The following is a 15,246-nucleotide window of genomic DNA, read 5'->3' as shown; positions in this document are numbered from 1 at the left end:
GAGCCGACCAGCCTGTTTCCATGCTGTGTTTCTAAAGTCTGACGTATAAAGTCACAGTCTGCATTCCAATTGTAATAATTGATAATTATTGCTTTTCCACCATTCTACAATTTCTAAAGATGTTATGCCTAAAAATATGTGACATTTCCTCTTCTTTCCTCTGTCTCTTTTATCTATGTCAGGCACCAAAATGTTTAATTCCTTGTCCTGAATTTCTGTGCTGCATTTCAGTTATCACTACCATGCCTGCATTATCTCAGTGCATGTTGTCCATGCCTGCATTATCTCAGTGCATGTTGTCCATGCCTGCATTATCTCAGTGCATGTTGTCCATGCCTGCATTATCTCAGTGCATGTTGTCCATGCCTGCATTATCTCAGTGCATATTGTCCATGCCTGCATTATCTCAGTGCATGTTGTCCATGCCTGCATTATCTCAGTGCATGTTGTCCATGCCTGCATTATCTCAGTGCATGTTGTCCATGCCTGCATTATCTCAGTGCATGTTGTCCATGCCTGCATTATCTCAGTGCATATTGTCCATGCCTGCATTATCTCAGTGCATGTTGTCCATGCCTGCATTATCTCAGTGCATATTGTCCATGCCTGCATTATCTCAGTGCATATTGTCCATGCCTGCATTATCTCAGTGCATGTTGTCCATGCCTGCATTATCTCAGTGCATATTGTCCATGCCTGCATTATCTCAGTGCATGTTGTAACTTTCCTTATTGTTAATCACAGACATTGCATGTATTGCTGTACAGACAATGTAAACTCATTTTCACAATGTTTCCTCTTTTCAGACTCCTGTTCTATATCACTATTTACTGCCTTGCCATCATCAAGCTACTACTTGTTCTCTTCCTGTTCATGGAGCAATCCAAAAAATTTAAAAGAACATAAATCAAGTGATGGCCCTTAACTACAATTATCAAGAAGCCTAACAAAAGCAGCCTCCTAAACACCGAGCACAAAAGAAATATAACCTTGATGATTTTTGTGATGTCTTCCCATTTCCTATTTGGAAAATGAGAAGAACAGTTTCCACCCTTTATCATCTTGCGGCTTTTTAACTTATTTATTCAAAAAGATGAGGCTTTGCACTTTCAGAAGATAATTGTAAAGGGAAATGTACATTTAATGACATGATACTTAACACAAGTAGGTAGAGTGGTTAAAGCAGCAAACACACACAATTACATAAAAGCTACAATAAACATCCAGCACAGCTAACCCCCCACGTTCCTCACTGTGAGGGAAGGCAATAAATATTTTGTGATATTTACTTTCTCTGGTATTGGTTGGAGATACGGTAAATCTCTGGGTTAAATTCCTAACAGCTATTTGTAACTCAAATTGTTCATAAGTGGGAAATGACCAAAAACTGTGTGTGGGAGTGGGTCACAGATACAGCTGTGATGGCAGAGTGAACCAGCAGGGAATGATGCACCCTCACTGACTCTGTGAGTAAACCAGCACACTCCACTCCAAGCTGCTCGGCTTGACCCAGCCCTGACCGTAGCGACCATGTGGGGTGGGGTGGGAGAGTGGGGGACGAGAAGACACGCAGCAATGCACCCTTCCCGCCCAGCTGAAGGTGCCTGGTAGCCGTACAGCTTCCGGATAATCCATCGCCACCTAACCCGCCCATCTGCCAAATTATCATTCAGAAGTATGGGGTGTTTGTAATTAGGGCAAGATGTATTACATTGCACATGAGCAGCAAGTGTACTTTACATAGCGAAACCTGCTGATGGATTAATGACTCTGGTGTAATCCCAACATGCTTATTGAGTTGATCGCTAAGGAGGTGCAAGTTTGGATATTAATACTTGCTGGTATGTCGGGATTCCATTTATGTAATCTTTCCTGTAAATAAAGTACTGATTTTTCTAACTTTTCTCCATTTGTTTTGTAAAGCAGCTGTTTTGCTGGGGAGATTGAGCGATATAAACCGAAGGGCTACAGAATGAGAAGATGGCGTGTTTCCTCAAGCATCCGGGACCTGACAGTTTACGCCGATTCACCCGAGAGTCTTTGGATGAAATCGAGAAAAGAATTGCGAAGGAAAAAGCTGAAAAGGCAACAAAATCTGTTGTAGAAGAGGAAGTCAGTGAACGCAAACCCAAAGGAAGCCTTGAGGCAGGCAAGGCCCTGCCATTTATTTATGGAGATGTTCCTCCAGAGTTAGTCGGAGAACCTCTGGAAGAACTGGATCCCTTCTATGCCTCAATTGGAGTAAGTCTCAGGAAGTCTCATTATGTCTGGCATGACTGATATTTATCACATTATCATCCATGGATGTTTGGTATCACTGGATGGCTCAAGAATAAGCAAGTAACAAGTTGCATTTTCTGATATTAGAAATTGGATGTGATAATTTTGCAGTTTTCCCACCAGGTGAAATTGAGATGTTCATAAATTCCAGGAGCAGAAATAGGCCATTCGGCCCATCAAGTCTACTCCGCCATTCAATCATGGCTGATCTATCATGATTGAATGTTAGCAAATGTTAATCTTTTCTGCCTGGCAAACTTGCTTCAAAGGATATAATTTATTTAACCGCCATTGGCATTCATTTTGCAACTCCCAAATGTCTTAATCAACCATTTATCCAGTGCGAGTTAGTTTAATGATAAAGTTGAGAGAAAGCAACATTATGATAAGAAATTAATTAGAACTGGATATGGCTGGATGTGTACATTGAAAGTCTGGCGTCCAGGATGACAGGATCAAACACAAACAGAACATAGGACATAACTTTGTTTAATAAATATTTAACTTTATGTTTAACATTTAAGTCTGAGTAGAGAAGTTGGGAGGTCATGTTAGTTATATAAGACTTTGATGGGGCAACATTTGGAGTATTGTGTTCAGTTTTGGTCACCATGTTATAGAAAAGATGTTGTCAAGCATGAAAGGAGTTCAGAGAAGATTTACCAGGATGTTGCTAGGACTTGAGGGACTGAGCTACAGTATAGGGAGTGGTTGAGCTGGCCAGGCCATCATTCCTTGGAGCGCACGAGGATGAGGGGTGATCTTATGGAGGAGTACAGAATCATGAGAGGAATAGATCAGGTAAACACACAGTCCTTTGCTCATAGGAGGGGAATCAAGAACCAGAGGACACAGATTTAAGGTGAGGGGGGAGAAAGATTTAATGGGAACCTGAGGGCTAGCTTTTTTACACAAAGGGTGGTGGGTGTTTAGAACGAGCTGCTGGAGGAGGTAGTTGAGGCAGGTGCTATCGCAATGTTTAAGAAACATTTAAACAGGTACATGGATAGGACAGGTTTAGAGTGATATGGGCTAAAAGCAGGTAGGTGGGACTAGTGTAGATGGGACATGTTGGTCGGAGTGAGCAAGTTCGGCTGAAAGGCCTGTTTCCATGCTGTGTCACGCCATGCCTGTAACAACATTTGCATTAGAAATTTGGATTCAATTGTAATTTCACGAATTACACGCAATGACTGTTTATGTCATTTATATAACACATATTTAAATGAATTACTTTTCCCCTTATGGATTGCTGGCCATTTAAAATTATTTCAGAAATTATCACTAAGTTTCAATCTTCCAAGACAGGAGATGATGTACGTAGCAAAATGACATTGATGGTCACCTGTTTAATCTCCTGATAATGTTAAAGTTGCAAATAACTTTAAAGTTACAAAGATAATTGTGACGAAGGTTCATGTTGTGCAGTATGACTGCTGCTGTTGTTCTGCACACACCTGCCTCTGGCCCAGTTCCACTGATGCCTCAGCCCACCAGATAATGGAGAACGTCATCCATGTGTTGGTCAGACCTGATGTACTCATGCCATCTCTACTGACTTCCAACCTTTATAAACCTTAACCCATCCAAAACGCTGACTGCCCATCTCTTACCTTGTATCAAAACCAATCTCCCCATTTTCACAGTGGAGCGAATCTGGGTCAGAACATGTTCAAAGCGCAGGAGAGCAACAATGATCACAGAAGGGGAGCAGTGAGAAAGGGTCTCACAGAACACCCGTCAGAGAGAGGAGGGGAACCTCTTCAAGCTCAGTCATACCTTGAGAAGATTTTGCAGAAGCTTCCCAACCAAGCTAAAGAAGGGTCACAACCCAAAACATCGCTTATCCAGGTCCACTGGAGATGCCGCCTGACTGGCTGAGTTCATCCAGCACTTTGTAGTCTATTCCCCATTTCCCCAGTGTTCCTTGGTATACATTGCCTGGCAGATTAAAAGCATCTACATTTTCAATTTCTCATTCTTAAATTCAAATCTCTCCATAGACTCAGCCTCACTCTTTCTGAAAGGCTCAGTTCTACAAATGATCACAAATGCGTCCACAATTTCTAGAGCCACTTCCTTAAGTACCCTGGGATGCAGACCATCAGGCCCTGGGGATTTATCAGCCTTCAGTCCCATCAGTCTACCCAACACCATTTCCTGCCTAATGTGAATTTCCTTCAGTTCCTCCGTCACCCTAGGACCTCTGGACACTGGAACATCTGGGAGATTGTTTGTATCTTCCTTAGTGAAGACAGATCCAAAATACCTTTTTCAACTCGTCTGCCATTTCCTTGTTCCCCATAATAAATTCACCTGCTTCTGTCATCAAGGGACCCACATTTGTCTATTTTTTTCCTCTTCGCGTACCTAAAGAAGCTTTTACTATCCTCCTATATATTCTTTGCTAGCTTACCTTCGTATCTCATCTTTTCTCCCCATATTGCCTTTTTAGTTATCTTTTGACAATAGACAATAGACAATAGACAATAGGTGCAGGAGTAGGCCATTCAGCCCTTCGAGCCAGCACCGCCATTCAATGTGATCATGGCTGATCATTCTCAATCAGTACCCTGTTCCTGCCTTCTCCCCATACCCCCTGACTCCACTATCCTTAAGAGCTCTATCCAGCTCTCTCTTGAATGCTCTTTAAAAGAGTCCCAGTCCTCTGGCTTCCCGCTCATCGTTGCTATGTTATACTTCTTCTTTATTTTTATACTGTCCTTGACTTCCCTTGTCAGCCACGGTTGCCTCTTACTCCCTTTAGAATCTTTCTTCCTCTTTGGGTTGAACTGATTGTGCACCATCTGTATTATTCCCAGAAATACCTGCCATTGTTGTTCCACCGTCTTCCCTGCTAGGGTTTCTTTCCAGTCAACTCTGGCCAGCTCCTCCCTCATTTAGATTTTTTTTAGATTTAGATTATACAGCGCGGAAACAGGCCTTTTCGGCCCACCAAGTCCGCGCCGCCCAGTGATCCCCGCACATTAACACTATCCTACACACACCAGGGACAATTTTTACATTTACCCAGTCAATTAACCTACAAACCTGTACGTCTTTGGAGTGTGGGAGGAAACCGAAGATCTCGGAGAAAACCCACGCAGGTCACGGGGAGAACGTACAAACTTCATACAGACGGCGCCCGTAGTCAGGATCGAACCTGAGTCTCCGGCGCTGCATTCGCTGTAAGGCAGCAACTCTGGCCAGCTCCTCCCTCATGCCTCCATAGACCCCCTTGCTCAACTGCAATACTCACACTTCCGATTTTCCCTTCTCCCTCTCAAATTGTAGATGAAAACTGATCATATTATGATCACTGCCTCCTATTGGCTCTTTTACCTTGAGTTCCCTTATAAAATTCGGTTCATGACACAACACTAAATCCAGAATTGCCTTCTCCCTGGTAAGCTCCAGTACAAGTTGCTCTAAGAATCCATCTCGGAGGCACTCCACAAACTCCCTTTCTAGGGGTCCATTACCAAGCTGATTTTCCCAGTCTACCTGCATGCTGAAATCTCCCATAACCACCGTAGCATTACCTTTGCGACATGCCAATTTTAACTCTTGATTCAACTTGCACCCTATATCCAGGCTACTGTTTGGGGGCCTGTAGATAACTCCCATTAGGGTCTTTTTACCCTTACAATTCCTCAGTTCTGTCCATACTGATTCTACATCTCCTGATTCTATGTCACCCTTTGCAAGGGAGTGAATATTATTCCTTACCAACAGAGCTACCCCGCCCCCTCTGCCCACCTGTCTATCTTTTCGATAGGTCGTATACCCCCAAATATTCAGCTCCCAGCCCTGGTGCTCTTGCAGCCATGTCTCTGTAATTGCCACAACATCACCACTACGAAGGAGGGCACAGTGGGCCGTTGCCTGCAAGGGAATCCCCAAAGACCGTGGAGTTGAGGAGGAGGGAGCCGGTGGTGGGGACGGACGCCAGGAGGGTGCTGGTTGGAGAGGGAGCGGGGTATTGCCCCCAGCGCCTTCAAGGTCGGCTGCAGGAGGTGCCCCAGGGACACAGAGGTGGTCGGGCAGGGAGAGGGATGCCGGGACGTGGGCCTGCAGCAGCCTGGGCTTACCTGGGTTTACCAGGATCGGGGATGCTCCAGTACCTCCAGCATGTGGACTTTTGGAATTTGCATTTAGGACTTTTTTTCCCTTGTAAACAGCGCAAGAATGTGGCAACAGTGCATTTGTGGTTGTGCAAAAGAATGTCACTGTGCTGTGTATAATACGTAACAATAAAGAACCATTGAACTATTGAGATATAGGGCACATCAGCACTCTACTGCTCATGATCAGAACATTGTCTCCTGACTGGTAATTATTACCTGAACAGGTAAATTCTCAACAACAATGACCTAGGGCTTAGCGGTAATGGGTAAGAGGAAGGGCAGTTTAATCTGCTTTGTAATGGCTCGCACCAGTTCCACTGTCACATTAACCTGTGCTTTATCTTCTGTTTCAGACATTCATCGTCCTCACCAAGGGGAAGGCCATCTTTAGATTCACAACAACACCTGCAATGTACATGCTTAGTCCCTTTCACCTCCTGAGGAGAATTGCCATTAAAGTTCTCATTCATTCATATCCTTCCTTCTGAATATTATAGAAATCACAAAAAAAAATCTTTGCAAACCGATAACTATTGCAGACCTTGTAAATCTTCCTGTTGAATGTAACCGTAAAATTGGGGCTTAACTAATTTTCTATGTTTACAAGTAAGTGGATTGAAGGCAATATGAGGAGAGATTTGATGAATGCAATAAAACTGCTAATGTCGTATGGTTAACTGTGGCCTCAGAGTGGCTCATGGGAGGAAAAGATGATGCTTGTTAGCACAAGGATATTAATTAATATCATTGAGTCTATTAGTTGCATGACATGTTGTAGCTTTCTTTCCTTAATGTGAAAATCAATGCAGGTTACTAGGAAATTATTATCTCGTTGTAAAATCTATCTCTTTGATGGGTTATGGGAGTGTGATGTTTAATTGTCCTATGTGGAATGGTTTCCTTTTCCTTAACACTGATTTGCAAATTATTTAGCTTGTTCATCATGTTTACCATTCTAGCTAACTGCATCTTCATGACAATAAAAGAGCCAGCACCGTGGACTAAAAATGTAGAGTAAGTTTGTAAAGTAATTTTCCTTTTTCATTCCTTGAGCAATTATATTTTACTGCTATTGGTTTTGTTTAGTGCTGGCAAAAAAATATAAAAGTATAGCAAAATACTGACTGGCTTATCAGGTTAGCAGAGGTTAGCAGAGGAGCACAGCTACTAAAGCCTCTGATCCACATTTGATCATTCAATACGATCATGGCTGATCATCCAAAATCAGTACCCCTTTCCTGCTTTCTCCCCCTATCCCTTGATTCCGTTAGCCCTAAGAGTTAAATCTCTTGAAAGCATCCAGTGAATAGCGACTGAAGGAAACTTTTCTCACAGTAGTTCTCACAGGTTTGTTCTTGCTCTGTGGGGATGACAGTTTGTGGTGGAAGAGTTGTTCTGTTGCTGAAAGTCAAAATATCTCCTGGTATGCCAGTTCAGAGCTGCTTGATCTGTCCTAAATGTGTCCACTTTAGAATCCAGTGAAACTTGCTCAATGTGCTTCGACTGTTAGGTTTATTAGACGACCTGTGCTGAATATCTGTGACCTGTGTCTCATCAGCTGTTGGAAAGCAAAAGATAGTCTTTGGCAGGACATTATTTAATGTTCTCTTGAGATCTTGAGTAACTGTTGCGAATCTGACACCCATACCTCAACAACAAAGCATTCTCTTCAGTTTCACTGCCCTTCATTAATTTGATCAGTTGGGCCAAAAGAAAATCATCAAATGGAACTTAATCTGGAGAAAACTGAAGTATAGCATCTGGGGAGGTTTAATAGGCTGTACAATAAATGGCAGAATATTGAACTGAGGAAGTGAGGGCCGTTGGAGAATATTTGTATAGATTGGTCAATAAGGTGGTTAAACAGGCAAGTTTATGAGTTATGGCATGAAAACGTGTTATATTTGATCGTGCCCACATAATGCAGGGAGTGTTTTAAAAAGGACAGGGTGCTGAAGTGGCTCAGCAGGTCAGGTGGCATCTCTGAAGAGCATGGATGGGTAATGTTTCAGATGGGACCATTCTTCTGGTAGTTCCCTAATTCACCATTCGCACTATATGCAAATGAGCGTAAAAGCAGACCTACCTGTATATAATTAGCGTGGCTGTTTCAGTTGGATATTAAATGATGTTTGGGCAGCTCAATGGCGCAGCGGTAGAGGTGCTGCCTTACAGCGCCAGAGACCAGGGTTCAATCCACGTTCTCCCCGTGACCACATGGGTTTTTCCGGGTGCTCCTGTTTCCTCCCACATTCCAAAGATGTAGAGGTTTGTAGGTTAATTGGCTTCTGTAAATTGTAAATTGTCCCTAATGTGTAGGACAAGGCTGGTGTAAGGGGATCGCTGGTCGGCATGGACTCGGTGGCCCAAAGGGCCTGTTTCCAGGCTGCATCTCTAAAGTCTAAAGAATGCAAGGGAATAGAGGTTGTGTTGAAAATGTGCAGAAAGGTTCTTTGACCTAGAGGATGGTAAGGGTTGAAGCACTGCCTGACTAAAGAGCAGAAACCCTCGTGATGTTTATCTAGTGCATGATATATACCTAGAGCAGTGACCTGCAGCATCTAGTCCTTGTATTGGAATTAGACTGGGTTACTATTCTTCCACTGGTACAGACGTCTCTTCCTTTACTATAAAATGTCCATGATTCCCATGTGAGCTGTCTGGGGATATCTACAGTTTAGTTTACTGTCACGTGTACCGAGGTACAGTGAAAAGCTTTCGTTGCGTGCTGTTCAGCCGATGGAGGAAGCTGTGTTAATGACTGAAAAGAGAGCGCGTGGGAATAAAAAGGTGTCAGGCTGCTGTACGTGAGGTAGCTCTCCACGGTTGGCACGGATCCATAGATTGTGCAAGGTTGACTCTGCCTTTGTCTTTGCAGAATACGCAAACCGAGGTCAATGTCAGGTCACCTTTCCAATTTTATTCACAATCTTAAACAATCGAGTGGTTTGCTGGGCTATATCAGATAAAAATGAAATATATTGTTGTTGGGCTAGATTCACGTGGGCTGTGGAAGAATGGTGGATTTCCTTGTCTACACTACACCAGAGACCCAGATGTGTTTTCACAACAATCCATTGGTTTTATAGCCACCATTGTTTAAACTAATCTGTTTTTTTTAATGTTCCCCAGCCTCTGAACTCATTTCTTCAAACTATCCCAGCTTCCACTACTTTAATATTACAACCATCATACTTCTAAACTTATTTATTGTAATGTTACATGTACTTATGTCATATTTTTCTTTTAAGTCGACCCAATTACCATCAGAATTGTTTCCTTATTATATATTTCAAAATGTCAAGTCAATTCCGGACAGCTTCCCTCTATTTTGTGTTCTCTTTATTTAAAACGTTTCATTTGCCCAGGCCTCCCTCCTCTGGCTTGACACCATTTTTTCCAAACAGTATTGCTGCGGTATATTTCTGCTGGGACTGCCAGCGGTCCGATACGGCACCAGGTTTATAACTTGTGTGAGGCTGGGCAATGAATCACATCACAACTGAGGTGCATTTTAACCTCAGCCTATGTATCACACAGTGGCACAATAGCGCAGTTGGTAGAGCCACTGCCTCAAAGAGCCAGAGACCTGCCCTCGGTCCTGACTACGGGTGCTGTCAGCGTGGAGTTAGGACGTTCTCCCTGTGATCACATGGGTTTCCTCCCCCATCCCAAAGATGTGCGGGTTTGTAGGTTTATTGGCCTCTACAAATTGCCTGTAGTGTGTGAGAAAGTGGGATCGATGGTCATCGATGGTCGGCGTGGATTTGGTGGGCCAATGGGCCTGTTTCTATGCTGTATCTCTAAAATGGAAACAATCATAAAACATAGGAGCAGAGTTAGGCCTCGTGGTCTATCGAGTCTGCTCTGTACTATCTACGCAAGCACTATGCAGAAAACAGCAATACAAATTCTTTTTGATTTGATTTTTTTGACCAGGCCGAGCATGTTAAGAGCACTCACACACATTCATTATGGTAAGCACTGTGAAAGGCACAAATATAAACAATAGCGGGCAACACTATGGCACAGCACAGGCGCAGCGGTGCTACCTCACAGTGCCAGAGACCCAGTTCCATCTTGACTACGGGTGCTGCCTGTGCAGAGTTTGCACGATCTCCCTGCGACCACTTGGGTTTTCTCCGGGTGCTCCAGTTTCCTCACGCATTCCAAAGTCATGCGGGTTTGTAGGTTAATTGGGCTCTGTAAATTGCCCCTGGAGTGAAGGGTAATACTAGTGTAATTGTTGGGCGGCACGGACTTGGTGGGCCGAAGGGCCTGTCTCCATACTGTATCTCTGACAGTAAAAACTAAAACTAAGGTGGCGATTGAGAACATAAAGAATCTTAGCAGGAGTAGGGCATCCAGCCCTTCAAACCTGCTCCACCAGGTATTCAACAGGGTGATACCTGAACTATCTCAACTGCATTTTACAGTATCCCCTTTAATTCCTCTAATGTTCTGCAATCTATCAATCTGAGTTTTGAAGATATATAATCACTGAGCTGCCACAACTTTCTGGCATGGAGAACTCTAAAGGTTCTCCTCAGCTCAGTTGTAAATCGTCTACCTCCTGTTCACAAACTGTGCTTCCTCACTCGAGATTCTTCAACCAGGGAAACCTCTAACCAAAGCCTCGCCTACTTAATCTCTCCTCAGGCATCAAACCCACAATCCCTTCACACAGTCTCGTGAATCTTCGCTGCATTTCGTCTACTACAAGAGCATCCTTTCATAGCACCGCTGGGTTATTGATTTCTCCAATATCTAAGTAACCCTTGCATTCCCTCTCTCTCTGTCGCTCTCCCACCATAGCCACCCTGCCAGCTTCACTGTTTGTATCACTTCAATATCACCTCTTCCACAGCCAACAATGGACCATTGTCCTCTCCACCTTTCCTTGATCATCGGGGCCAGCTCTGATTGGGTCTGTACCCTTTCACACGCCCCTGAATCTCAGTCTGAAGAAGAGTCTCGACCTGAAACGTCGCCTGTTCCTTTTCTCCAGAGATGCTGCCTGACCCTCTGAATTACTCCAGCATTTTGTGTCTATCTTCCCTTACACGTATTCAATTCCTTTCATAATGTTTAACATACCATTTGCTGCTAATCACTTGTTGCCTTCAGTGAACTGTGTGCAAATACACCAGGTCTCTTTAAATATTAACATTACCCAATTTCTTACCATTTAAAAAATATTTAGCTTTTTCTGTAGTGTGCACCAAAGTACATGTTACGTTATCTGACGTTATCGTCCACATATTCCACATTCTCATCCACTCACTTGACTTGTTCATATTGCCATGGGGCATAATGTTTCATATTCTCCTCCTTATTCCCACCTAGTTTAGTGTCATCAAAAAACTTGGAAATGTGACAAAAAAGACACAAAGTGCCAGAGTAACTCAGCAGGTCAGGCAGCACCTCTGGAGAACATGGGTAGATGATGTTTCAGGTCGAGACCCTTCTTCAGACTCGAAACTTAATTGATTCATGTTCTCCAGAGATGCTGCCTGGGCCGATGAGTTACTCCAGCACTTTGTGTCTTTAGTTCTAAGCCAGCAGCTGCAGTTCCTTGTGTCTCTGTCTTGGAAAGATAACATTTGGTTACCTCAGTCAAATCATTGATATAGATTATAAGCCAGTCAAGGACCAATCTCTGCAGACACTCACTGATCACAGCCTAACAACATGAGAATGATCTGTTTTTATGCCCACACTTTACCCCTTGCCAATAACCTATTCTCAAACCCTTGTCAGAAAAGTAAGGTGAAATGAATGAAGACAAAGAGATGAGTTGTAAAGTTCTTCCAGAAATGGGAAGTGAAATTGCATGATAGTGAGTTTCAAAGTGTTCAAAATTATTAGACACTCTCCCGTAAAATATATTAAAATTACATTGCTAGAAACTGAAGTAAAAACTGATGGACAAGATATATATGCATTTGAGTAGGCATGGGCTGATGGTCACCATGGCTTCATACATAGGCATGAATTTGATTGAGTTTTTGAAGAGATAACCAAAAAGGTTGATGAGGACAAGGTTGTAGATGTGGTCCATATGGACTTCAGGAAGGCTTTTCATAAGGTTCTGCATGGTAAGCTGCTCTGGAAGGTTAGATCGCATGGGATCCAGGGAAAATTAGCAAATTGGATACAGAATTTGCTCCATGGAAGGAAGCAGAGGGTGGTGGTGGAAGTATGTTTTTCAGACGAGAGGCCTGTGACTAGTGGGGTGCCCCAAGAATTAGTGCCCGGCCCATGGCTGTTTGTGGTTTATATCAACGATTTGGATGAGAATGTACAAGGCATGATTAGTAAGTTGGCAGATGACACTGAAGTGGATGGTATTATAGATAATTAATACAGTTATCAAAAATTACAGCAGGCTCTTGATCAGCTGGGCAAATGGGCTGAGGAATGGCTAATGGAGTTTAATGCAGGAATGTGTGTGTTGGGGTCAAACCAGGGCAGGACCTTCACAGGCCAAAGTTGGGCCCTGTGGACAGTTGTAGAACAAAGGGATCCAGGAGCACAGGCACATAGTTCTGTGAAACTGACACCAAGTAGTCGGGGGTCAACGTCTTTTGATACATTGCCCATTATCAGTCAGGGTATTGAGCATAGAAGTTGGGAAGTTATGTTATGGTTGTACAAGATGTTGGGAAGGCCGCATTTGGAATCCTGTCTTCCGTTTTGGTCACCCTTCTACAGGAAGGATGTCGTCAAGCTGAAAAGAGTGCGGAAAGAATTTATGAGGATGTTGCCAGGATTTGAGGAGCTGAGCCTTTGGGGAGAAGAGTAGGCAGGCTTGGACTTTATTTCTTGGACTACAGGATCTGAGGCGTAATCATATAGAGGTGTATAAAATCATGAGGGGAATAGCACAAGACTCTTTCACACAGGGTAGGAGAATCAAAATCAAGAGGATATATGTTTAAGGTGAGAGGGGCAAGATTTAATACAAACCTGAGAGGCAATTGTTTTGCTCAGAGTGCAGTGGGTATATGGAATGAACTGCCAGAGGAGGCGGTTGATGTGGATAATCTAACAGCATTTAAGAGATACTCAGATAGGTACATGGATAGGAAAGGTTTAGTGGGATATGGACCAAACACGGTCAAAAGGGACTAGCTTAGATGCAGCATCTTGGTTGACATGGGCATGCACGTTGGGCCAAAGTTTTTGTGCTGTATGACTTGATGACTCTTTGCCTCCAAGCAAGAAAAGCTGGAAACACTCAAGTCTGGCAGCATCTGTGGAGAAAGAAGCAGAGTTAACATTTCAGGTCTAACTCTTTATCAGAGATTTTCCCATTGTTTGGGAAAGTTATCTGGAGTCAGAAGAGAGGAAGTCACCATTTGTAATGCATGGTTCGAGGAAGTGTAGCTGTTGATGGAGAAAGGTATATATGAGTATTGACGTTTAGAGTTTAGAGATGCAGTGCAGAAACAAGCCCTTTCGGCCCACCGGGTCCGCGCCGACCAGCAATCCCCGCACATTAACACACTATCCTACACCTACTAGGGACAATTTTTACATTTACCAAGCCAATTAACCTAGGGTAGCTAATGTTATCCCACTTTTTAAGAAAGTAGGGAGAGAGAAAACAGGAAATTATAGACCAGTTAGTCTGACATCGGTAGTGGGGAAGATGCTGGAGTCAATTATAAAAGACAAAATTGCGGAGCATTTGGATAGCAGTAACAGGATCGTTCCGAGTCAGCATGGATTTACGAAGGGGAAATCATGCTTGACTAATCTTCTGGAATTTATTGAGGATGTAACTAGGAAAATGGACAGGGGAGAGCCGGTGGATGTAGTGTACCTCGACTTTCAGAAAGCCTTCGACAAGGTCTCACATAGGAGATTAGTGGGCAAAATTAGAGCACATGGTATTGGGGGTAGGGTACTGACATGGATAGAAAATTGGTTGGCAGGCAGAAAGCAAAGAGTGGGGATAAATGGGTCCCTTGCAAAGCTCGGTGCTGGGACCGCGGCTATTTACAATATACATTAATGACTTGGATGAAGGGATTAAAAGTAACATTAGCAAATTTGCAGATGACACAAAGCTGAGTGGCAGTGTGAACTGTGAGGAAGATTCGATGAGGTTGCAGGGTGACTTGGACAGGTCGTGTGAGTGAAAAAGCAGATCTGTTGTTTTTAAATGTGCCTCTTATTTAAAAACAGATCAATCGATTGTAAAAAAATTCTTAACAAGTTTGTGTAAAATTACGCCAATCTTTCCACCACTACGCACAAGAAACACAAGAAGCACAAGAGGAGCAATACGCCATAGTAGGCAGCTCTGGATGGACAATTCTTAATCTTGTGACGTGGACTCGACAAGAAGATGAAGCCAAAATCCTGATTCTACCGTAAAGTAATTAAAAGCATAAATATGAAATGAAAGAAAGAAAATGAACGTAAACCGGAACTTGCTTCATAAATGAAGATCAGGCATTCCATTCAAATGAATGGGATTGTGTCTTCAATGCTGACTATGGTAACTTTCAGTCCACAGTTCAGTACAATCTGGACCCATTCCCAGACAGCATCTGATCTCCAACCTGTTTCAAACTTCTACGTCAGTGTGCAGATATTTATTGATTTTATTGATTTTATTGATTTTACAACTTTATATGTCATTCTGCAGACTCTCACTAAATCTAATCCAGACAGGCCCTTAAACTCGACAAAAACAAATATCTCAATATTTTTTCTTTACTCATCATCTCTGTTACATAAATAGCAAACACATTGATGTCTGGAACATTACTGAGAATAAACTCATCTGTAACTTTGCCGACATGTGATCGTTATATTCCTGTTCCCC

At 43.0% G+C, this 15,246-nt stretch overlaps 1 protein-coding gene across 1 annotated transcript in view; it reads left to right on the top strand.

The window, feature by feature from the left end:
- Positions 1-1,980: 1,980 nt before the first annotated feature.
- LOC144590554 (sodium channel protein type 3 subunit alpha-like) overlaps positions 1,981-15,246 on the top strand; it is a 35,756-nt gene continuing 22,490 nt past the window's right edge. Inside the window, exons 1-3 of the mRNA XM_078395081.1 lie at positions 1,981-2,241; positions 6,761-6,879; positions 7,332-7,421. Coding sequence (XP_078251207.1) covers positions 1,981-2,241; positions 6,761-6,879; positions 7,332-7,421 — 470 coding nt within the window. The remainder of the gene's footprint in view (positions 2,242-6,760; positions 6,880-7,331; positions 7,422-15,246) is intronic.

The sequence above is a fragment of the Rhinoraja longicauda genome, unplaced genomic scaffold (genome assembly GCF_053455715.1).
Source record: "Rhinoraja longicauda isolate Sanriku21f unplaced genomic scaffold, sRhiLon1.1 Scf000203, whole genome shotgun sequence".
NCBI lineage: Eukaryota > Metazoa > Chordata > Chondrichthyes > Rajiformes > Arhynchobatidae > Rhinoraja > Rhinoraja longicauda.
This window is presented reverse-complemented; position numbering and strand designations above follow the sequence as displayed.